General features: G+C 35.0%; 2 protein-coding genes across 2 annotated transcripts; one reads left to right on the top strand and one right to left on the bottom strand.

Moving 5' to 3' along the window:
• Positions 1–3,998: 3,998 nt before the first annotated feature.
• LOC104880626 (ankyrin repeat-containing protein At2g01680) lies at positions 3,999–6,308 on the top strand. The gene is made up of 2 exons (XM_059740848.1): positions 3,999–4,650; positions 5,356–6,308. The coding sequence occupies exons 1-2, from the start codon at positions 4,576–4,578 to the stop codon at positions 5,950–5,952; spliced, it is 672 nt and encodes a 223-aa protein (XP_059596831.1). The 5' UTR covers positions 3,999–4,575; the 3' UTR covers positions 5,953–6,308.
• Positions 6,309–20,885: 14,577 nt separating this feature from the next.
• On the bottom strand, positions 20,886–22,443 carry LOC132254636 (ankyrin repeat-containing protein At2g01680-like). Its single transcript, XM_059740718.1, has 2 exons — positions 21,917–22,443; positions 20,886–21,795 (listed from the first exon to the last, which is right to left on the bottom strand). Exons 1-2 carry the CDS (start codon positions 22,433–22,435, stop codon positions 21,478–21,480), a joined length of 837 nt encoding a protein of 278 aa, XP_059596701.1. The 5' UTR covers positions 22,436–22,443; the 3' UTR covers positions 20,886–21,477.
• Positions 22,444–24,517: the final 2,074 nt, after the last annotated feature.

The following is a 24,517-nucleotide window of genomic DNA, read 5'->3' as shown; positions in this document are numbered from 1 at the left end:
TTTTCAACATTCTTTTCACGTAGACTTCTGTACAAGCAAATCCACAGAAATAAGTAAGTGATTTGATAGACGACGCATTTTTCCACAGCGTGATTGACTTAAAAGATTTCCACAGTGACCCCAATTTACAACTTCACATATTAACCACTACTACTTTAACCGACTAATAGTGCATTTTCTTAATAAGTGATTCATTAGAAAAATTAATTTCTTTTCTATTTTTTATTTAAATAAATTTACACACTCAAATAATAATTTTCCTTTCATTTTTATTTTTTTCATTAAGTGGATTAAAATTATTCTTTTTTTTATATATATAAATAATTAAAAAACTTTCATCTACAAAATTATCCTCCACAATTATTTAAAATATTCTCTTACAAAATCGAAGTTAATCTATTATTTGATGTTGTTATAAAATATTTAAATTTCTTTTTGACTTATTTAATAAAAAGGACCCTTAGAAAAAGTCTTCCTACAGTTTACCCGATAATATTTCTCCCATGCAGATTAAGATTAGTTTGATTCCATTAAAACAAATCCAGTTAGTAATACCTAATATGTTAATTACTATCTCAAAACTCATTTAATTTTCCATATAAATAATAATATTATGGGCTACTTTGTAGCAAAGAAATAAAAAAATTATCTCTTTAACAACTTAAAAATTGGTGGACTTTTGACTCCAACAAAATTCCAAATCCTTACCAATTCATTGCAAGACCAAAGCAGTGTATATAGATATTGTCTATGAAGCACATTTGTCATAAATCAGTTTGTTAGTTTTTATACCAAGAGATGATATTTGAATGAAATTTTGCTACAATATCCAGATGAAACTTAAAATCTCAGTGCCTTTGAACGAAATTAGACATCTTACCAACCCAAATTTAATTTCCTATGATAATTCTACTTTAGTCCAAATCATAGATGGTGTTTTTAAATTATGAATTTTCCACACGGTTTAAATTCTTATTCTTCTTTAATGTCTTTAGACAATGATGGAATAAATTTCAAATCATATTATTTGCTAGAATGCGTGTGGACTAATGCCAACTATGTTGTTTGACAATTCTCATTGCTGATCAAATGAAAGGGAATGGAAGAGAAAAAAAAGGGAGAAAAGTCCATGTGCTGTTAAAATGTGGAGGGCTCCCCTCCACGTGTCTCTTTTCCAATCCAGATTCCTTAACTGTTCAGCATGGGGTACACAACCCGTCCGGACCATTCTATCTGGATCACAACCAGTTCTATCTGACATCATGCATTAGAAGACCCTTTTCTCTTTACAGGGCCAGACGACAAGGGGAGGTCAGACTCCCCAAACCCGTAGGACTGTCCAATCAAGTCTTCAAGACCCACTAACATGCGTAAGGACATATGAACGGCCGATGAGACCTCTTTTAGCCCTCAAGTCCATGCTAATTAATTGTTTCACATAACTCTAGACCATCAATAGGTTGAGAGGACAGACGGTTGCACGGTCCAAGACCCTAGCACGTCAGCTGATGGCACTTGCCAGCCACCCAAAATTATGATGATTGCCCACCTGCCTGCAGGACAATCATCATTACAGAAAAAAGTCAAAGTGCCTAGATAACACTACATTGACATTTTCATCAACATTATATAAACCCTCAAGGAAGCACAAACAAAGTACACACACATATGTACATTGACTTTCTCTCTCACTAAGTAGTTTGAATTATCTTTGCTTGACTTAAGTTTCGGAGAGGTGTGTCCGGACCATCCGTCCGTACATCCTTTTATGTAGGAAAGGAGTTCACCCAGTTTCACCACTGCTGGGCGGATTCTATGAGAGGCACAAGAAAGGAAGGAAAGTTGTCTAATCTCCATAAAATTGGATGGATCTGACTCCAATTGACTTAGAATCAACATAAAACTTAATACGGAAAGGAAAAATCCAAAAATAATTATCTCTCGTTGACATTTATGTTAATCATCAGGACACATAGAATTGCTTGGATAAGAAAATTAGTTGTACAGTATGTCCATTGATGGGCGTTCTTCCAATTTGAATCTTTACACTCCGCCAGCTGCATTTCTGGATATAAAAGATAGAAAATCTTGATAAAAATACCAACATATCTTCCATTGGTGGAGGTTTCAAGAAAATATAGTTTACAATCTGTCTTTGTTCATTCCTTTTTTATTGGGTGTCTCCAGAAAACACATACCATGTACAAAGCGTAGAGCAAAGAATTTGTCACAATAGTGGATTTAGGGCTTGCCAGCTGAGACACTGCATTTCTGCTACATAAAGTCAAGGCAGAAATAAAAGTTGCTGGGCAGCTCGGAGGATGTGCATTGATCAAATAGCCGCCAACTCCTAATTCCTTGTACCTTCTTTATGGACACCTTTTCATGTATTGGATACACATTTGATAGGAAAAAACCTTCATATGACATTATTAATATAAATATAATAATAATAATAATCATAATAATATAATTTATCCTTATTTTATCAATTATTAATTTTTCAATTCATATTTACTATAAAGGCATATTACGTATGTTCAAAATATTTTTTTTAAAAAAAAAATCCAATAACAAATCCACCACAGAACATACCCAATCTTATACCGTTGCTTATGGTAATTCGTGAACAACCCCTTCAAATACTTATTTTCTGATTTTTTTTATTAGGCAAATAATTTCTAAATTAAATAAGACTATGCATTGAATTCATTAATGAGTTTAATAATTTTTTAAAATAATTTAAAATTCAAATAATAATAAAATCAATACAAAAAATTTATGGATAAAATTTGGTTCATAATAACTATTATATTTTTACACATAATTATATTTTTATAAATTTTTTTATTAAAAAAATGAATTTTAAATCAAGTGACACTTTGTATTAAATTTATTAATAAGTTTAAAATTTTTAAAAATAATTTGGAACTCAAAAAATTCAAATTTTTAAAAATAATTTGGAACTCAAAAAATAGATCTAATCATTAAAAAAACAATAAATTAAAACTGATATATTATGAGTCATGACTTTAATATTTCTCATATATATATATACAAATATATTTTTTGAATTTAGATAAATAAATTAGAAATTAAGTAAGACATAATTAATAATTTAAATTCTATAATTAATTTTAAAATTTTAAAAATAATTTTGAATTCAAAAAAACGATGTAATAAATTATTACAATATTATGTTCCTAACTCAATACTTAATGTATACATAAAATGAAGAACTTGACTCATTCAGATGTTAATAAAGGTAAACTTTATTAATTATTCAGTTAAAATAAAATAATATTAAAAATTATTATTATTATTATTCATTTTTAACCAAAGAAATTTAAGAAAATATTAATATCTTTATATTTCTAACATCTATTAAAATAATATATTTTTTTTAACAAAAATATAATTTATGATTTTATTATAATATTATTATTCATTTTTAACTAAAAATATTTATTTTTAATTTATTTGTAATTAAAAAACTATTCCATTTTTAATAAGACTTGGATTAAATTCAATATATATTATATCAATTGAACAGCAGTATTTTTATAAAACCAAAAGAAAAAAAAATTAAAAACCATTTATCAAAACAAGTTTTTTGTTTTTTATTTTTAAAAACAACTTATTAAACATCCTTATTTTATAAAATATTAAAAAACTATTTTTTTTTCTTTAATTTAAAAATAGTTTTTAAAAAAAACGTTCAATTTAAGAATTTTCAACATTTTCACCAACCACATTTAGTCAGCGGTTTGATGACTTGTTGGCTGATGCTATGGAAAGTGACATGCTTCCACAGGCATAATCGAGTGGCTTGGTGGACGGCGGTTATTTTAATAGAAATAAATAAGTGATTTGATTGGCGGCGACTTTTTTCCATTGCGTAATTGACGTGAAGCTTTCAGGCCAATCACAGCATCAACAACATCACACATGTTTGCCAGAGACCCAACACTTAGTTGCCTCTATGATTAATGCTAAAATCTGGCAATCAAGGAAGGGAGACTGGGAGAGGAAAAATGGAAAGGAAATATGAGAAAATAGCAAAAGAGGAGGATAGCGTAGAGGGAAGAGAGAGAAGGCTGTATGAAGCATTAGTAACCGGAAGTGTGAATTCCTTGAAGCGGTTGATGGCAAAAGACCCACTCACTCTTGCTCGAGCTGCAGTCACATGCTTTAATGAGACTCCACTCCACGTAGCCGCCATGCTCGGTCACCTCGACTTCGCAAGCTATCTTCTTACTCACAAACCAGACATGACCATGGCGCTGGATTTGCGGGGGCGTTCGCCTCTACACTTGGCTTCTGCCAATGGCTATGTTGAGAGGGTTAACATACTGCTGTCCTCCAATCCTGACGCTTGTCTCATGCGTGATGAGGATGGAAGAACGCCCCTCCATCTGGCGGTAATGAAAGGCGAAGTTGAGGTCACAAGGATGCTGGTTGGGGCCCGACCACAAGTGACTCGGTACAAATTGGATCAAGGCGAGACCATTCTGCATTCCGCTGTGAAACAAAACCGTTTAGGAGCGCTGAAGCTGTTAGTTGAATTGGCAAGAGATGGAGTTTGTGAATTCCAAAGATGATTATGGCAACACCGTTTTACATACCGCTACAGCCTTGAAACAGTATGAGGTAAAAAATTTCCATTCTTAGATTCGCAGCGAAGATAACACAAAAGAAGATTGATAACAAATTTAAAGTTTGGGGATTGTTTTTAAAAGCAGTTTTTCATATAAGAGTTTTTTCAAAACTTGTTAATAAAACATATATTTGCTAATAACATATTTTAATTATTTGAAATTATTTTCAAAAATAATTCTACAAATATCAAGACAAATATTTGAGCCATCACGAGACATGGAGTGGATAGACTTAACTTTTTGGTTTGGTCTAGTGGGCATTAAACTGGTTGACTCACCGATCTATTTGTCGAACTTTTTCAATGGTTTTATTTATTTATTTATTTATCATACTTCAAATTTTTTTTGTTCCTTTTTACTCTCCATTTTCTGACATAGAATTCAAATTTTATTTATTTTTTTCTCATTTTTATTATCTTTTTTTTCTTTCTTTAATACTTTCTTTTAAATTTTCTACCGTTCAGAATGGGATAGGATACGTTTCTTTAATCATAAGTCAATTAGAAATCTAAATAAGAATGATCGCACATTCGTCATTAGATTTCAAATTTATGATAAAAGTTAAATTACTTTTTTCCATTTTTGTATTAAGACAAAATATCTAAAATAAAATTTAGCTTTAAAATACTAATTGTGCTAAGACAACTAATTAAGCAGAAATTTGGTTCATAAATGCTTTTCAAATAAATCTATGCAGACAGCAAAATATCTGGTGAAGAGACCTGAAATGGAAGTAAATGCAGTGAATGGAAATGGCTTCACAGCCTTAGATATCATACAACATATGCCGAGAGACTTGAAAGGTATGGAGATCCGAGAATCTCTAGCTAAAGCTGGAGCTTTAAGTTCCAGAAACTTGCCTGCGTTACCAGGCATAGGTCACGAATTCATGGGAGAAAGTGGCATAACCATGGTGATTGAGAACCCCCAATTATCTCCACCACCACCACTACCAGCTGCAGTTCTCACAGAAGCAAAAGCACCGAGACCCTTGCAAGGCCGTGAGATGAAAATACGTGAAAATAAGAAAGAATGGACGATGAAGAAACGTAACGCCTTGATGGTAGCTGCAACGTTGATCGCAGGAATGGCTTTCCAAGCTGCAGTTAATCCTCCCGGTGGTGTTTGGGGTGAAGAAAAAGACGGCAGTAATGGTAAGAAGATGTTAGCTGGAACCTCCATAATGGCCCACAACTATCCTGAAGGGTACCGACTGTTCATGGCATGCAACGCGGTGTACTTCGTTGCTTCGCTAAGCATAGTCTTTCTGGTTGTGAGTGGGGTACTTTCGTGAAGAGAAGGATCTTGATGTGGCTTCTAATGATTATCATGTCGATAACATTAACATTCATGGCTCTCACCTACATGTTTTCTATACTGGCCATTGCACCCACAAATGATGACACCGAAGCCATGTCACCCACAAATAATGACACCGAAGCCATGTTACTGGGACACAAGGTGCCTGATATCACTTACGTGGTTGGGGTTTCATTGTTGGTGTGGTTCTCTCTGCTTGCCTTTGTTGCGTTGGTTCACATTATCCGCTTCCTCATATGGTGTGTGTGTAAAGTGGGAAAAGCTATCATATATTGCTTCAGGATCAGGTAAGCGGCAAGCAATTGTTGTGAATAAGGGGCCCATTATTTACTAGTTTGTGTGTTGTGTTTCGTGTCTGTCCTGTCCCCTATGCACTGTGTGATGTCTTTGTAAATAAAAATAAATAAAATCATACACCATTGTTTATGGTAATAACCCTCTTAATTATTGTTTGAAGGATATATAAATTTTATAAACTGAGAGAGGACCCAAAAAAGAGTTTGTATGAAAGATTAATGCTACCCAATCTGATATAATTTTCGTGTGTGTACACATGAGTCGGGGAACTCTGCAAATGTTGCATTCTCTTCTTACCCAATTTGTTGTGCTTTAGAATATGACTAGAATATGATTGTATATTGTAATTAAGTAAATAATATGCATTATTAATTGTTAACTAATCACCATCCAAGACCTAATCACCTTTTAATAAATAAATTTTATTTTTTCAAGTTATAGCATATCATCTTCTACATGAAATAAATATATTTTTCTCTAATATTACAATATTTTTTTTTATTTTACTATTTTAAAATATTCATACATTCTTAAATATTTTTTCAACTAAATATAGTGATGGAAATGTGTGTATATACACTACAAGAAATATATCTTATAGTCACAAAGTTTTAGTAGAGGTTTTAAAAAATTGCAATGAAAATTAATATATAGTTGCAGCCAAAGTATGTCATCATCTATATAGTTTGATGGCTTGCCTGCGGATATTGGGATGTTAGGGCTCCCCCACTCTTATAGATGTCCCAGTACCCAACTACAAAGCATCTCGTTCAAGACATCTTCTCTAACTTTGAGACTTCAAGAACCTAGCCAGCAGAGCATATTTGTCTCCGATTTCTCTATGGTGTGATGTCCCAAGGCAATTTCTCTCTGATTTCTCACTACAAAAACCACACCTAATATCTTCCCAAGGTACAATTTCTTTCTAGTTTCTCTCTAATTTTTCTATGATTTAACTCTGATTTCCATTGCAAGTGCACACCAGATTTCTCTCTTATTTCTCACTTCTGAAAACCACAATTTCTCTCTAAGTTCCTATTGCGTAATGAAAGAATTTTTCTCTGGAAAGTAGGATTTCTTTTCCTACATTTTTTCCTGAGGATTTTCGTTTGATTTTTCTTTGCATGACAGAGTATCTCATTCTATTTTATTTTGTGTGTGTTGCATATTTCTATAATTCTCTTCAATTGTTAGGTGTCCAATTTCAACAAAGTTAGCTTCATTCATCTTTTTGTCTATTTGTACGTGTTGCTCTTTCTTTGTTTCTTATGGAATTTGATTTTGCTTTGTATCATTCTTTGAGTTTCTGTAACTTTGGGAGCTCATATTACTAACTATCTAAAATTCATGATATTTTTGTTATTATGTTGGATGGATATTATTTCAAATTATGAAGGTTTTCTTCAGGCTAACTCTTTTGTTTGAAAATTTTGAAGGGCCATACATTGAATAGTTAATAACTTTTTAGGTTTTGTTAATGAAACATGAAGTAAACAATTTATTGTTGATAGAATACCAAAATTTTTCTGTGATATTGTCATAGGATAAAGTGTGAAGTAGAATTTGTCATAAAATCAATTTTTTTTGTAGTCATATGCCAGTTCTTTGTTTACTCGGTCGCCAATTCTGACTCAGATGGCATGGAAAATGAATATAGAACTAATAGTAGTAGAAAGGAAATAAAGGGAAAATTTACATGTGGAGAGAGGTGGGGAATAAAAGAGGTAAGCCTCTTCATGGATCTTTTGTTGCAAAGCTCCTGAACGACCTGTTTGGCATCCAAGCTCGAGGTGGGGGTGCTTATGCTGGTTCCTACAGTCACAGCTTGCTCAAGGGGCATGAGACTCGATCCTTGCATTCAGATCTGCCATCCAAAAGGTAAATATCCCATTTCCCCCTATGGTACTCAAAACTGTGGTGCACTTAGAATGTATGGTTTGATGCTAGTCACCTATATTTCCAGGTTTATTTCGGAATCAATCTCGGATGGACGAGAAATAGCTTCCCCTACTACATGTCAACTGAGGGGTTTGAGTTCATCCTAGCTGCACTAGAATTTAGAGCTACTTATTTCTATCTTAATCTCATTTTTACATAACTGCATTACTATGTATTGCCACCTTATCTGACCTCAAAACATGATTAAATGAGAGCAATAACTTTGTGACTATAGAGGGAACAGAGGACTAGGAGAGTCTGTGTACGCCAAGGTATCGTGCATAAACGACATGTTCACTAAGGACTGTGTGGCTTTCTACAATGGTGCTCATGTCACCTATTATGGCTTCCTTAGGTTATTATTTTATTGATTGTTTTCGCCTTTTGAATATAAAAAATAGTAATCGCTTCACTAGGGTTTCTCAAGTCTTCTTTTACACCAAAATGAGTACTTGGTTAGTGGTTATTCCTAAATGAATTAAATTAGCAATGATAAATATAGAAGTTGACACATGATTAGTGATTGGAAGGATTTTTCTATATGACTGTAATCTCCAAATGGCAAGGAAATGGATTACCAAGGGAATGGAAAAATGAAGGAAATATAAAAAGGGAAGGAAACCTAATAATTGTTTTTATTTAGGTATGCATAACACTAGGTTCAACTGTTTTTTGCCTTGAGCATTGAAGGATAAATACACATATAAGCAATGATAATCTATTGGGTTTTTGCAAGACTATTGGGTTTTACCCTTTCTCCTCTCCTAATTTGATTTTGCATCTCTATATTTTCTGCTTTTTGATTATATGATTTCAGCACCGGCCCTGCTTATGGGACAATTTTGTCATACAGGTCAATGCAAGTGGCCAATTCTGTGGTGTTGCAGAGATGATTGGCCCTGTTGATTTCCATAAGGATATGGACTTCTAGCAGCAAAATAAGTGGAGTGGAAGCTTCCTTGTCAAGTGGCACATTATAAAGGACGTACCAAATACCACCTTTAGGCACATCATACTAGAGAACCATGACATTAAGCCAATGACTAATTGTAGAGACACTCAAGAGGTACATTTAGTCTTTCTACTTAAATTGTTGCTTGCATTTCTTTTCAAAAGTTGAATATTGTAGTATATCTTACACCTACAGTATCTTATTTCATATCAACTTTATGGCATGCCTACTGCCATTTAGCTTTCCTCATCACATCTACAACTTCTATTGCTTCACATTTGCGAACAAGAATGTAAATTTGGATGAGGTTAGTCTTGCCTAGGTGATAAAAAATTGTTTTAGGGACACTGGTTTTGGTTTGTATTGTTGCAGTTATACCAGCTTTCTTGAAATATGACCTTACATGTGGCTTTTTGTTTCTTAAATCCTAATTTTCTGCAGACAGGATTTAAGCAAGGCCTGGAAATGTTGAAAATATTCAAAAATCACACAACAAAGACATCTTTACTTGATGACTTTATGTATTATGAAAACCGATAGAGGATCATGTAAGATGAGAAAACTAGCTGCTTCTTAAAAGCTATGAAAGCCCATTCTTTGTACCTGCATTCAAGCTAGATTTTGTGATTGACCTGCCCCGAAGTGAAGAGAAGATAACCAAGCAGACTGATGTGAAAAGTTTAGAGAAGCCCCCAAGTGAAGAGAAGATAAACAAGCCGACTGATGTGCAAAGTTTAGAGAAGCCCGTGCCTACTTCCACTGCCATTGATTAGGTATCCCTAAAGTCCGAGGACATAAATCGAAGTAGTATGAATGAGAAGTGCGATGCAGCTGAAACAAAGGATGATACCGTATCTACCTTAAAAATCAGTTTGCTCACCATCAATCTAAAGCAAGCGGAATCAAAACCAACGATGGTTGCTGCTCCTCCCACTCCTACTGGTACAAGAGTGGGAACTGAATCAGTTGATGTTGTCAGTGGTTTCAATGCCGATCAAAGTTAATGGTTTTGCCGAGTCTCTTGTTTGTTCACCTCTGGGACCATTCCACTTGATCCTAGAACATTGCAGCTTGAAAATGGAGTTCTTTGTAAAAATGGGCTCCCACATTAATGAAGCAGAGATTTTGCCTTTAATTTGATACTCATCTGGGAGCTGTTTTGTGTCAAAGGCACATATCAAGCCCTACTGTCAATCTAAGGGTATCATATACTCAGTCCTTTTTTTCCTTCATCTTTTTCTTTTTTCTCCAATAAGCTCATGTAGTTACAGTTGAAACACATCTGAAATATCAGTAGAGTTTCAACGGGATGTTGAAACATGTTAGAAATATCAATAGAGCTTTAATGGGATATGTGAATGTTTTATTATTATAAAGTGGGATAGTAATTTCATCTCATAAAATTTCTTTTAATGCATTATTTTAAATATATGAAAAGAAAACTTGTGGTGGCAGTCAAAATTTAACCACCACTAAATGGCTGCTATATACAACTTTTAGTAGGGGAAGGTACACAACCACAGCTATATGTGAAAATTTTAATCACACTCTACTCATGGCCGCTGCCTTATATATATCTTTGCACCTTTGGTGGGGGAAATGCTATTGGCCGTGACTATGGCCTTTGGTTACACCACCTAGTCACATCTTGTCACGACCAGCTTTTTCCGCAACAATGGGATTAGTTGCAGGATTTTTGTCTATAGCAGGGGTTTGTGGCCCCAACTATAACCCGCTTTCCTTGTAGTGATATGTAAGATCCAACGGCTGGGATACCGTGTTATGCAACAGTCCTATAATTTTTTCCCAGAGAGGGAGAGATTCAAATTCACCTATATGTGAAAATATAAAGAATATAAACTGCTTTTTCAACCTATAAAAGAAGCAAATTATGTGCACAGGCTGTGAGTGCGAGAGAGCTCTTTTTTAAGAGAGTGAGTGAAAGAGCTGTCTTCTAAAAGAACAAACTCATCTTTTAATTCACATTGAATAAACATCCACAACCACAAATTTTGAATTTGACCACAAGTTTTGAATTCTTCTTATTCTCTAATGTCTTATGACAAGGACCACCCGCTCCTTTTCCATAAAAGGATAGGCTGCCTCTCAATTTGTAAATGCTAAATAAATTTCAAACCATCTTATTTGTTAGAATGTGAACTAATTCCAACTTAGTTATTTGAAAATTTCCATTGTTAATTAAATGGAAGGGAAGGGAAAAAAGAGAAAATTCCATATCCTCTTGGAATATACTTCTAAACTATGAATAAGGCTAAACCTTAATTCATGGAAAGAAAAAACCCAGAAAGAATGGTCTCCTATTAACATTTTTGTTAACTATTTGGAGGCATGGAGTTACCTGGGGAAGAAGATTAGTCACAGACTTTCACAATATGTTCATTGATGGGTGCTCTTCCAATTTGAATATTTGAATTCCACCACTTGCATTTTTGGATACAGAAGGATAGAAAATCTTAATACATATATAATACCATAGGCTATCTCCTTAGGTCTAGCATGACCCAAAGGATCAGGTTGTACCGACACAACTCGCTACAATAATTCAGTTGTGTTGCCCGAAATGCCAAATGGGCCAAATTGGGCAACCCAACCCATTTGACACCTCTATTGAAGCTCATTTAGAAATTATAAGATTAATCATTTCTTTGGTCACTCAAAATAATAAGAAGATTTTTCAAATGGATTTGAAATCTACTTTTTTGAATGAATATGGTGAAGTAGTGATCGTAAATCTCTATTGTAAATAAAATATTAAAATATAAATACATGATAACTTTGGTAAAGAAAAATAAAAAATAGAGTTACCATGACTTTGTAGTATTCCAGGTTGTCTTCCTCTCATATCAACTTTAATATGTTTATTTTTTCTCAAATTCAAAGGATTAATTATTTACATGCTAAAGGTAAAAAAATATTTAATTCAAATAAATCAAAATAAAATATTGATGAAAATTTCCTAAATAAACCTATTTAAAATTATAGAATGATTATTGATTTTTAATTCAATTAATCAAGCTTGGGGTTCACAATCCAACTTTGAGATAAACCTTTAATCGAAACAAAAACATATAATTTAATAGTCTTAGGGTAATCAAAATGCATGGACAAACGAGATCAACCTGAGTCATACCTCAGAATTGATCTGTATCCTAACTTTTAATATTTTATTCCATTGAATTACCTAATAGATGAATGAATATGAAATCTAGGTTTAGGTCTAAGGTTTTTAGGCTTTTACCACTCTATGTAGATTTGCCTTTTAAGGTAAATAATAATGACAAAACCTCTTATAACTAGAGATTAAAAATTACTAAGAATCCCTAATATCAAGGAATATGTGATTGTATCATCTCCTAGGTCTAACCTTTCATTCATTTCATTATTAATCTGATTTCACCCATTGTTTCCCTTTGGATTTAACCCTAGGTTTTCATGTTTCACCCCAAGATGACTTTTTAACCTCTTATGGGCATGTCCTCATATACATAGGCCATAAAAACATAAGAAAGAACCATTCTCGATTTCAAATAAATTAAAAATAATAATTTATTCAATAATAAAAAGAAAAAAGAAAACAAATCAAGAAAAACCTTCAATATCTCATTCTCTCCCCCCAAGAATCGTCAAGTCATCTTTATTCCTAAAAAGAAAAAATCAAGTACTCCCTAGAAAACCTAAATATAAAGTTTTTATGGTTTCCACCAAAAAACATAACATGTGACATGTTCCTATTGACCACTTATTTTACAAATAATTACCTAAAATGACTATAAAAAAAAAAAATTAAAATCGTGATTTCTAGTAGTGTGGGGCCCACTCAGGGAGGAAAAAGTGCCTAAGATACAATTCCCGAAGTAGAGAAGGCGAAATATCAATGTGGCAATGTGTCATTTAGCTCTATATAGTTATTTTCAAACGATCATAATTTCTTCGTTTTAGCTTCAATTTGCACACCATTTGAAGTGTTGGATTTCTAACTTCCAAAGCTTTGAAATGATATATAGCTAGCCTAAAATGGACTTCAAGAAGCATTCCAAATTTCACTTCAAAGTCACAATACATGTTACCACCAGATTTTGTTTTCTAAATTTCTATTCAACTTGATTAATTTGCTTCATGCCTCATTATCCATGTTCGCTTGCCTTTCCTCATAGTTCATGAGTCTTGACTAGCTAATTTCCTCATTTAAACCCTTTCTTGATATTTCAAAATCTAAAGAGCTTCAATTTGCACCTTTTTATTTCCTTAAACCTGAGATAAATTTCTAAAATGTAGGTTAAACTCATGGCTAAGACCTTAACAACAATTTTGATCAAGTTGGATGATTTAAATGTCTTATGGTTACATGTTGAATATGCGTCATTGGAGCATATATTTTGGCTCCAATTATCCCCTTCAACCTGAACTTTGCTAGTCCCTAGCAAATAGAAAGAGTAAAAAGAATGAAAAATATGTAATGGAATTCATGAAACTACAATGACTCAACATAACATGTTTCACACACAAGATACTCAAATAGTCAAATTTCTTAGAATTGAGCAAGATGACACAAAATATGCAATCTCTTATTTTTCTCACCTTATCTTTTTTATACATAAACGTGCATCCATGTTTAGCATTCCTCTTAGTGTCTCTTGATTTTCCTTTGATTGGTTCTTTCCACCTAAACCTCATGTGCTTAATTTTGGTGTCCCCTTATAGTATTTTTCTTAAGACTTTTTCTTAAACTCAGATTTCATATTTCTTTAAGTTAAAGAGAGAAGAAAATTTATTTTGATTTTTTTTTTCTTAATTTAGGAAATCCCCTTCTATATGACTCAATAAGAATCCACAGACAACTCCCGAGTTTTCACCCAAGGTACCAGGTATTGAGGACTTTAATAGGCCACTTACCCCTCATAGTAAACAACCATATCCAATGCTAGTATATATATAATGGAGGGTATAAGTATGTAATGCGCATTTTGATCCCCCCTCTACCTGCTCATTGAACTTGGAGATGTCTATAATTGTAGCATCATCAATGATGTCATCCTTTGAAATATCATGGGTGTCCTCATCCTCTTTACCATCACTAACATCCTTTGAGGACTGATGCATGTTAACTCTGTTGAGATAGCTGCAAACAATTAGGAAACAACTTGAAAACTCATTAGATTGATGCAGACAATCTTTATTACAGCTTGGATCAGAGGCTGGGCAAGATGTAACTGGTGGACAAAAGACAGTTAAAGGAAAATCATCTGCTTCCAGATCTAATAAGTTAAATTCAAGCTCCTTAGACAGTGATGTGGGCTCAGAGTACGTATCTCTAGAAGATCTTGCTCCTTTGGCAATGGATAAGATTGAAGCTCTATCAATTGAAGGGCTCAGAATCCAAACTGGCATGGTGGAGGAGGATGCACCTTCGAACGTCAGTGCACAGTCTATTGGGGAAATTTCAGCCCTGAAGGGACAGGGGGTGAACATCACTGGCTCCCTTGGTTTGGAGGGAGCTGCTGGTTTACAACTGTTGGTCATCAAAGATATTGATGATGATTTAGATGGATTAATGGGTCTTTCACTAACACTTGATGAATGGATGAGGCTGGAGTCTGGTGAAATTGGTGATAAAGATCAAATCAGTGAGCGAACTTCAAAAATTCTTGCAGCCCATCATACGAATTCCTTAGAATTTATCCGTGGAGGGTCCAAGGGAGAGAGAAGGCGGGGCAGAGGTTCCGGAAGAAAGTGTGGTTTGTTGGGGAACAACTTCACAGTGGCCTTAATGGTGCAGCTTCGTGATCCTCTTCGGAACTATGAGCCAGTTGGTACGCCAATGCTTGCTCTTATTCAGGTGGAAAGAGTGTTCCACCAAAGCCAAAAATATACAGTACAGTTTCACTGGTGGGGAACAGTAAAGAAGAGGATGATGAGTCTGTGTCAGTGGCAAAGGAGGATCTGAAGGATGAGAAGAAATAAGAACAAATTTCTGAGGAAGCCATTCCTCAGTTCAAAATTGCTGAAGTCCATGTTGCTGGCCTGAAAGACTGAGCCTGGTAAGAAGAAACTTTGGGGTACCTCGACTCAGCAACAGTCTGGTTCTCGTTGGTTGCTTGAAAATGGAATGGGGAAGAACAATAAGCATCCCTTTATGAAGTCAAAGGCGGCGAGTAAATCCACTTCCCCATAAACAACTACAGTGCAGCCTGGTGACACCTTATGGAGCATCTCATCTCGTGTTCATGGTACGGGGGCTAAGTGGAAGGAATTGGCAGCTTTGGATCCACATAAGGAACCCCAATGTTATCTTCCCAAACGAAACTATGAGGCTGTGCTGAGTGGATTGTCCAATTTTAATCCATTTGAACAGGGATATTAACCCAAATTGGTTACTTTTCTATGGGAATGGTGACATCAGACCCCTGGTCCTTGAAACCACAAGAGGTTGGTGACTGCTGTCAGTGGAGATTTTCCATGAGATTATATGAGGTTGATGAATGCCGCGATGGTTTACAATTATGCATTCCATGAGATAAAAGGTAAAGATGATGGTTTCATTCACCATATTTCTTTCCTCCTTTGTAAATGTATCTGTTTTGTAAGCATGCTTATATGGAGTATAATTTGTGTCCTTTGAACGAGCAGCAAGGCATTTCATGTCTTTTTAGGTTCTCATTTAAAAAGAAACATTTCTGCTTCTGCTCATTGGCTTGTTTTTGAGTGATGAAAATGAAGGAAACTTTCTACCACCATAATGTGCTTTCATTCTTTCCTTCTGTTACTCACCTGCACTTTATTCAACTGTAGTGCCTGTGGGAATGTTACTCTGATTCTGACCATAGCTACATATATTTTCTTGTTGGAAGAATTTCCCATCCATCGAATCATCGAGTTTCTACTTTCCTGGCATGAATTAATTCAACTTTTCTTTGTTGAATTGGGTAACTTCTGCTTGTTAAAGTTGCATTGGCATTTCTTCATTGTTTCACTTTCAAATAATTGTTGTTCTTTGTCTAACCACAAGCAAAGCTTATGCCACAAGGGCACAATGTGTTGAAAGAAGATGAATATGATCAATTGGAAGCAGGTTAGTGTGATAATGAGTCAAGAAAAGCTATGCCCTCTAGGGAAACGTATAACAGCCGTAAACGCAACGCTAGAGTTGTTCTGCAGATGGGTTATTTTATTTTTTATTTTTTATTTTTTTTTGTTCAAAGGACTGTTCTGAATATATAACTTTTGGAAAATAGATTAGGATTAGAAGGTGTAATGAACCTATTGGGAAGAGCTCGAAGGATTTTTGATAACTTTAAGGTAACTTCAAAACTATTGACAGAATTATGACATTTGTGCCAAATAAGCTTCAAGCAAGTGTATATGACAATTCTAGTATATTGTCTTAAAGTTGTGTCTTCAAAACACAATTTCAAAGTATTATTATAAAGTAGTGTTCAGTGATCCTGAAGTCATGAAGACAAGGTTTCAAACCAATACCACGACATTTATTTGTGAACATAGAAGTTGAAAAGTTTGAATTAGTTGATTCAATTAAGTTCAAAGATCGATGGCAAATCAACATTTTTTTGAGAAGCAAAGGGAGACTTCAATCTTGAGTGAAGACTTGATGCATTTGCCTTATACAACCCATTTACCATGGCCAAGAGTGACTTGCAAGAGTGGCTGTCTCCGATTCCTTCATATAGATATATTCGATGTAAAATTCAACAACATTATTATCATTAGTAAACTTAGAAATACTCAACAAGTTCTTGATTATGGTAGGTGCATGACAACTATTTTTGTGATATAAAGATTAGGAACTGTTATGCGAGGCAAAAGAAGTAGAACCAACATGTTCAATGTTAATATTTTGTTCCTTACTTATAATGGGCTTCTCATTGCCTTTAAAGTTCTCCTTGATAGTAAGATTGTTGAGGCATGTAGTGATGTGATTAGTATCACCACTGTTTATTTACCAATTTGGATCATTGACTATAGGGAGGTATGTGAACTTTCCTACTGTGACAATTCAAACTGTATTTCTAGTAAAGTTAATGCCGAACTTGTGATAGTATTTTGCTACCACATGTCAAGCCTTACCACAGAGCTAGCAAGTTGTCCTACCATTACCTCTACCACTTCTGCCACCATTGCTAAATGTTCTTGTGCATTAGAAACAACATAACTTTGTTGCTCAATACATATCTTCAACTTTGCAACAAAAATTATACTACATCTAGTGAAACAACTTCATTATGAGATGTCAAATTAATGAGAATTGGATCGTATTCACCATTCAAAACTTTAAGGATATACATGACAAGCTTCTCATCGATTTATGACTTGACCAATAGTAGAAAGTGTGCAATTCCTCCTAAATTCGATATGTAGTTAGCAATTGACATGGAGCCTTTGCAAGTGGACTGCAACAAATAATAAAGTAGCAGTATTCTAAATTTAGATTCAATAGTGAATAATCGTTCAAGTGTTCTCTAAATCTCATATGAAGAAGTGCATCAATAATATGATTCTAGATAGATTCAAGAATCAAGGAAAGTGATCAACTAACTAGAAAACGATAGAGTCAAGTTCAATTTATATAATCAAGATTGATATGATAAGTAACCTTTGTTCGAAAAGCACTAATATGAGTTAAAACATATTGCTCATGACAAGGCTTTGTGTCAATAATGAAACCTTCCAATTCATGAACATTAATTAGAGGAAAAGCTTGTGGACATTAGAGATTGTAGTTGTTTAGATCAAGCTTCAATGATAGAGGATTCAAAGTTGAAGAAAAAGGTTGAGTCAACAAGAAAAGTTATTATCCAAAGGAGGCTTCAACAATATCTTTGCTATTAGTAGAGTTGGTGGAATCAGATGAAATTAGAATTGGGTCATTTTTCTACACCATATGGATTTTTTGAGTTTTGGCCTAGTATAGATCATTTTTTTTTCTTAAAAAAATTATCACTCTGACTTTGAATCCAAGAAAAAGGCATATAGATATCCACATGGGTGGCGGTATTTTTTTTTAAAAAAAATTATTTTAAATAGAATCGCAACCATGAATTGCGGTTCTTTCCCTTTCTTTTAATTACCCTCTTACTTTTTCTCTTGCTTTATTATTGGCTGTCCCTTCTAAATTTCTATTCCTTCTACAACCGTAACTTCATACTTAGTAGCACTAAAGGTGGGAAATAATAATAAAAGATATTTTACAAAGTTCCACTTTCACAAATTCAGTAGGATATTACAAAGACTTCTTATCAAACCATTAAGCAAACTCCAAATTTTGAATGGAAACACCCAAATAAGTAAGAAAGAAACAGCAAGCAGGCAGTGGAGGCAGTTTCTTCTGAATAGTAGAAGTGTCCCTACAATTGATATTAAACAGCAAATAAGATGGGTTTTCAAGGGGTCATGGCAGAAGCAGAAGCTGCTGGGCAGCAGAGAGAGGATGTGGAGTTAATCAAATACCACCCCTCCTCCTCCTAGGCCTCTGCAACTTCTAGACACACCATGTGAGGACCAAGGCCAAAATGGCAATCAGACCCATGGATACATACACTGAAATGCTCTCATCATCCTCATCGTCATCCTCTGCCTCATTGCTCCTGCTTCTAGGCCTTTTCACCTTCTGGGCACACCTTATGAGGAGCCAGAACAAGAACACCAATGCAACAATCGTAATTAGCCTCCAAAAGTAGTCCATGAAGGCACCTTCATAGTCGAATGACATGGTTAGTGAGGCTGCCACCATAGATATGAACACGAAAGTCCACGGTCTAAGTGATACAGTCATAAGCAGAAAGATTAAGCTCAGAGATGCGACAAAGGACACCTTCTTGTATGTCCAGAATTGAGGGCACCCATCTGGTGGATTGTACTCGAGGTACTGATATGGGTTGTAATAAGCCATGATCAATGTTCCGCTCTCTCTTGGAAGGTCTTTGATTCTGGCCTTGATGGCTTCAGTTTAGATGAAGGGGCGAACGCGTTCCGCTATCAAGGTAGGATATGAATTCTTACTCCAGGGCTTCCTCAGATTTTCCTGACCAGAGGGTGTGATTGACTTGGGTTGGGGCTAACAGAAGTCAATAAAAAGTTTGTTGATCCCCTCTTGATTGATGAAAAAATATTTGAGGGGGCAAATATATATCGGGTTGAAAATCTTAAATTATTGGTTTAATGGTGTACCAATATCATATCTGTGAATCCATCCATCAGAAAGACATTTCTAGGTTTTGCAAATTGATTATTATTGATTGACCAAGTGATGAACAAGTGACTTAGCTCAACTAGTCATGATCTGATCATGGTTGCTTGCCATTGTAAAACCAAAGCCTCTTGCTACTTCCGGAGGAACCACTATGGGAAAATTATGATAAAGAAAATATAGGTGGTTTATTTTATTTTTAAAAAAGAGAGTTAAACTCTTCGATATTCACATGATAAGTTCATTGAAAAGAAAAAAAAAAAAAAAGAGAGGTGTTGTAGCGTTATTCATATAGCAGAGTGGGTTTAGGAATATTATTGAAGAGTGTCCTTTTTTTTCATTTTTCTTTTTTTCTTAAATTAATAATAAATTTATCTCTACATTTAAAAGTGAAGTGCAGGATAAAAATACGTATAAATATTTTTTGGATAAATGTCTTGTTTGTAATATGGGTATAAAATATAAATATGAGAAATGGGTAGTTTTATGAACCTTGTTTAGTTAGTGGGAAAATACGGTTTTGTTGCTTCAAAAATGTGTTCATTTTGTTACATTTTGATGGTGAATTAAAAATCTTAGAGGGAATCAAGTTTGGATACATGTGAAAAAAAATAATGATTTACTCATATTTGATTTTATTAAAAAAAATAAATATAATTAAATTAGTTAAAATTTTATATATTTTTAATTTTTTTGATCTTTAAATTATTTTTATTTTCTTTTTCTTTTGCATTTTTTTTATATTTTCTAAAAATCAAATATAGAGTCAAGTTTTTTTTTCTAAGGGTTGAGTACAATGAAAATCATGACCAAAAAGGGGGTGTTGTCGGGACCACTTCAAAATTTAAATAACATTGAAGTTGCCCCTCAACAGGCAATTGGTGTTGTTTCCTCAAAACAACTTTTAATAGAATTTCTTAAAAGTACCATAGGCTTAGGAATAGTTTTAAAATATCATATTTTACTAAATGTTTTTTTTAAATATAATTATTATATTTTTTTCAAAATCATGCTGACGGCACATGAATGAGACGTCAATAAAATGACATGTTGGAGGTACTATATATCCATATGGATTAGGGTTCTTATTCTAATAAGACCATGTGAGGTTATCTGGATACAACTTGTAGAAGTGAAGATTAGTTTATTATTGGTGTTTGAATATAATTTTTATAAGCGAAAACTTTGGATCAGAAATGTCTGCATGCCATGAGGAATAGCTTGAGTATGATTCAATTAATAAAGACCAAGACCTAACTATTCTCAATTTTTTTTTTTTGTTAATTTTATAATTATACACGTGATCCTCCTGGTACATCTATTTGATTTGATATCCGAAACTTATGGGTATGTAAGTTTCACTTGAAAAAAATTATTATTATTTTTATTTTTTTTAATATTGTTGAGAACAGAAGGTAGCCTTAAAATTTCTATTTTTTTTCTTATCTCTTTTTATCATGTTTTCAGTTGTTAACTCAAACATCAAACTTAGCATGAATTCAAGTTAAAAAGAATATTATCAATAGCACATAAATGTAGGGATAAAACTTGGGTTTGAAATATGAAAAGAATACATTTTGAGTGTCAATCATTAATCTTCATTCATGACTTTATAGCCCTCTTGTTCTTAAATTTTCGAACCTTCCTCACACACCATTTGAGGAAGCGGACAAAGTGCACCAAGAAAACAATCCCAATCAGACCCAACCATATCCAAACTGAAATGGAAATTACCTTAGCAATGACATCCATCTGATGAAACGGTGAAACGACCTACAGTGAAATCAAGTAGGAGAGCGCCATGCATATTATTGTGACCGACATAGTCACCATTAGAATCGACATGAAAACCCAGGTATTCCACTTATAAGCAAAAAAATTGTGCTTAGAGAAGTAACAAGGGCTACGGTGTTGTATATCCAGAATAAATGGTAACTACTTGGATAATAATCACCCATTATTGATGTTCCGGCAACGTAACCAGACTTATCATCCTGCCAATTGCCGCCGGGAGGATTAAGCCCAGCTTGATATGCCATGGCTGCAATCACACCTGCTGTTATCATCAAAGCTTCATGTTTGTTTTTCAATCATTTTTCTTGATTTTCCAAACGTTTCTTAATACTGATGCCTCGTGAGATTGCTCGTGGACTTGATACTCTTGGAGAAACATCCAGAGGTTGTGCTACGGAATCTAATCGAGACTCCTCGATCACCATAGCTATCTCACGTTCTCCATTGGCAGGTACATTTCTGGCTCTTAAAGCTCCAACTTTTGATAGTGATTCTCGGATTTCCATGGATTTCAAGTCTCTTGGCATATGTTCAATGACATCTAAAGCTGTCAAACCGCCTTCATTCACTGCATTGACTTCCACCATATTTCCATTGAGCAGATACCTAACAGTCTGCACAGATTGATCAATATATAGTAGTCTAGTTAATTAGATTGAGAATGAATTTGGTGATGTTACCTTCACTACACAAATTGGTATATATAAGAGCCTAAAGAATTGACGAAAATTTTACCTCCAACTGCTTCAAGGTTGTAGTAGTATGCAAGACAGTGTTGCCATAATCATCTCTGGCATTGATGAACTCGGCCTCCCTTACTGATTCAACTAACATCTTCAGAGCTCCTAAACGATTATGTCTCACACTAGAATGCAGAATGGTCTCCCCGTGATCCAATTTGTGCCCAGTGACTTCTGGTCGGGCCCTAACCAACTCCCTTGTGACCTCAACGTGGCCCTTCATCACCGCCAGATGAAGGGGTGTTCTTCCATCCTCATCACAGATGAGGCATATATTGGAATTCAATGACAGCAACATGTTGACTATCTCAATATGGCCATTGGCAGAGGCCAAGTGCAAAGGTGAACGCCCCTGCAAGTCTATCGCCGTGGTCATGATCATGGCCATGTCTGGTTTGTGAGAAGCAAGTGCTTTTGCAAAGTCTAGGTGACCAAGCATGGCGGCTATGTGGAGTGGAGTCTCATCAAAGCAAGTGGCTGAAGCTCGGGCTAGAGCGAGTGGATCTTCCTTCATCAACTGCTTCAGGATATTATGTCTTACTCTCCATTGAAGACTCAAGGTTGTTGCATGATCAACCCCAATGCCACAAGTATAGAAATATTCGCGAAAGGCTAATTTGACTAAAATAGGCATAAAGTGGACTTTAGATTTTTAATTGAGCTAAAATGGTTTTTTAATTAATTAATTAAAAAACTGGTCAAGTGCTCAAGCACTCAAACCTAGCGCTCAAGCATTCAAAGTAAATTTTTCCTAATTCAGAATTGTGATATGTTTTAATTCTTTTCATCTTCTAAAAATTGGTCTTTGAAAACTTTAGGATCTTGTCTGCTAGGGCTTCATCTCTATCAATGCTATGCCTAAAACTCTTTTTGAATGTTGATGCAAAATTCAAAAGAATATTATTAACCTTTCCAACATCCTAATACTCTCAAATTTGTGTGATTTTCATTCTTAGGTTCATGAGAGGATTTGCGCCCTCTCAGGTGTTGAGGTAGTCCACTAGGACCATGTGTCGTGTTGTATCATGGATGTGAAGACAAGTGTAGGTGCTGGGGAGTAAATCTTATGGATAACATCCGCCAGGTAAATCTATGTACTTTTCTTTTGATAGTGGATTTGTGTTCTACAGTTTTTAACCCCATGGTTTTTACATCTACAAAGTCTCTGGGAGGCTTTATTGGTAATTTTCCATGTAAACTTTTATCTCCTTGTGCCATTAAATTTCTCTACTTCAACACTAATTTTTTTTAAGGGAAGTTTTAAAAATAAAAATTTTGGCTACAAAGTAAGCACTATCTATTCACCCTCCCTCTAGGTATTCCATAAGCAAAATCTAAACTTTCAAGATGGATATCATAAATACCAAAGAGCAAAACATTGTCTAGACAAAACAATGATTTGACTTGATTACCTTAAGGGACCCTAGGTACTACTTTAAGGTAAACTTGAACTCAACCACTCCCAAACCTCGGGTCTTCCTTTGTGACCCTTGGACTATCCCATTATGTGGTTCTCTTCATTCCTCAAGTGGTCCACTAAGGGTTTTTTGGGACTGTAGCTTAGGTACTACCTTAAGGGACCCTAGGTACTACCTTAAGGTAAACTTGAACTCAACCTCTCCAAAGCCTTGGGTCTTCCTTTGTGACCCTTGGACCATCCCATTATGTGGTTCTCTTCACTGCTCAAGTGGTCCACCAATGGTTTCTTGGGACTGTAGCTTAGGTACTACCTTAAGGGCCCTTAGGTACTACCTTAGTGGCCTTCAGGTACTACCTTAAGGGACCTTAAGTACTACCTTAAGGTAAACTTGAACTCAACCTCTCCCAAGCCTCGGGTCTTCCTTTGTGACCCTTGGACCATCCTATTATGTGGTTCTCTTTATTCCTCAAGTGGTCTACCAATGGTTTCTTGGGACTGTAACTTAGGTACTACCTTAAGGGACCCTAGGTACTACCTTAAGGTAAACTTGAACTCAACCTCTACCAAGCCCCGGGTCTTCCTTTGTGACCCTTGGACCATCCCATTATGTGGTTCTCTTCATTCCTTAAGTGGTCCACCAATGGTTTCTTGGGACTGTAGCTTAGGTACTACCTTAAGGGCCCTTAGGTACTACCTTAGTGGCCTTCAGGTACTACCTTAAGGTAAACTTGAACTCAACCTCTCCAAAGCCTCGGGTCTTCCTTTGTGACCCTTAGACCATCTCATTATGTGGTTCTCTTCATTCCTCAAGTGGTCCACTAAGGGTTTTTTGAGACTGTAGCTTAGGTACTACCTTAAGGGACCCTAGGTACTACCTTAAGGTAAACTTGAACTCAACCTCTCCCAAGCCTCGGGTCTGCCTTTGTGACCCTTGGACCATCATATTATGCGGTTCTCTTCATTCCTCAAGTGGTCCACCAATGGTTTCTTGGGATTGTAGCTTAGGTACTACCTTAAGGGCCCTTAGGTACTACCTTAAGGGACCCTAGGTACTACCTTAAGGTAAACTTGAACTCAACCTCTTCAAAGCCTCGGGTCTTCCTTTGTGACCCTTAGAGTATCCAATTATGTGGTTCTCTTCATTCCTCAAGTGGTACACCAATGGTTTCTTGGGAC

This window comes from Vitis vinifera, chromosome 11 (genome assembly GCF_030704535.1).
Source record: "Vitis vinifera cultivar Pinot Noir 40024 chromosome 11, ASM3070453v1".
In the NCBI taxonomy this organism is placed as follows: Eukaryota; Viridiplantae; Streptophyta; class Magnoliopsida; order Vitales; family Vitaceae; genus Vitis; species Vitis vinifera.
Note: the sequence above shows the minus strand (reverse complement) of the source record. Positions and strands in the feature narration are given on the sequence as shown.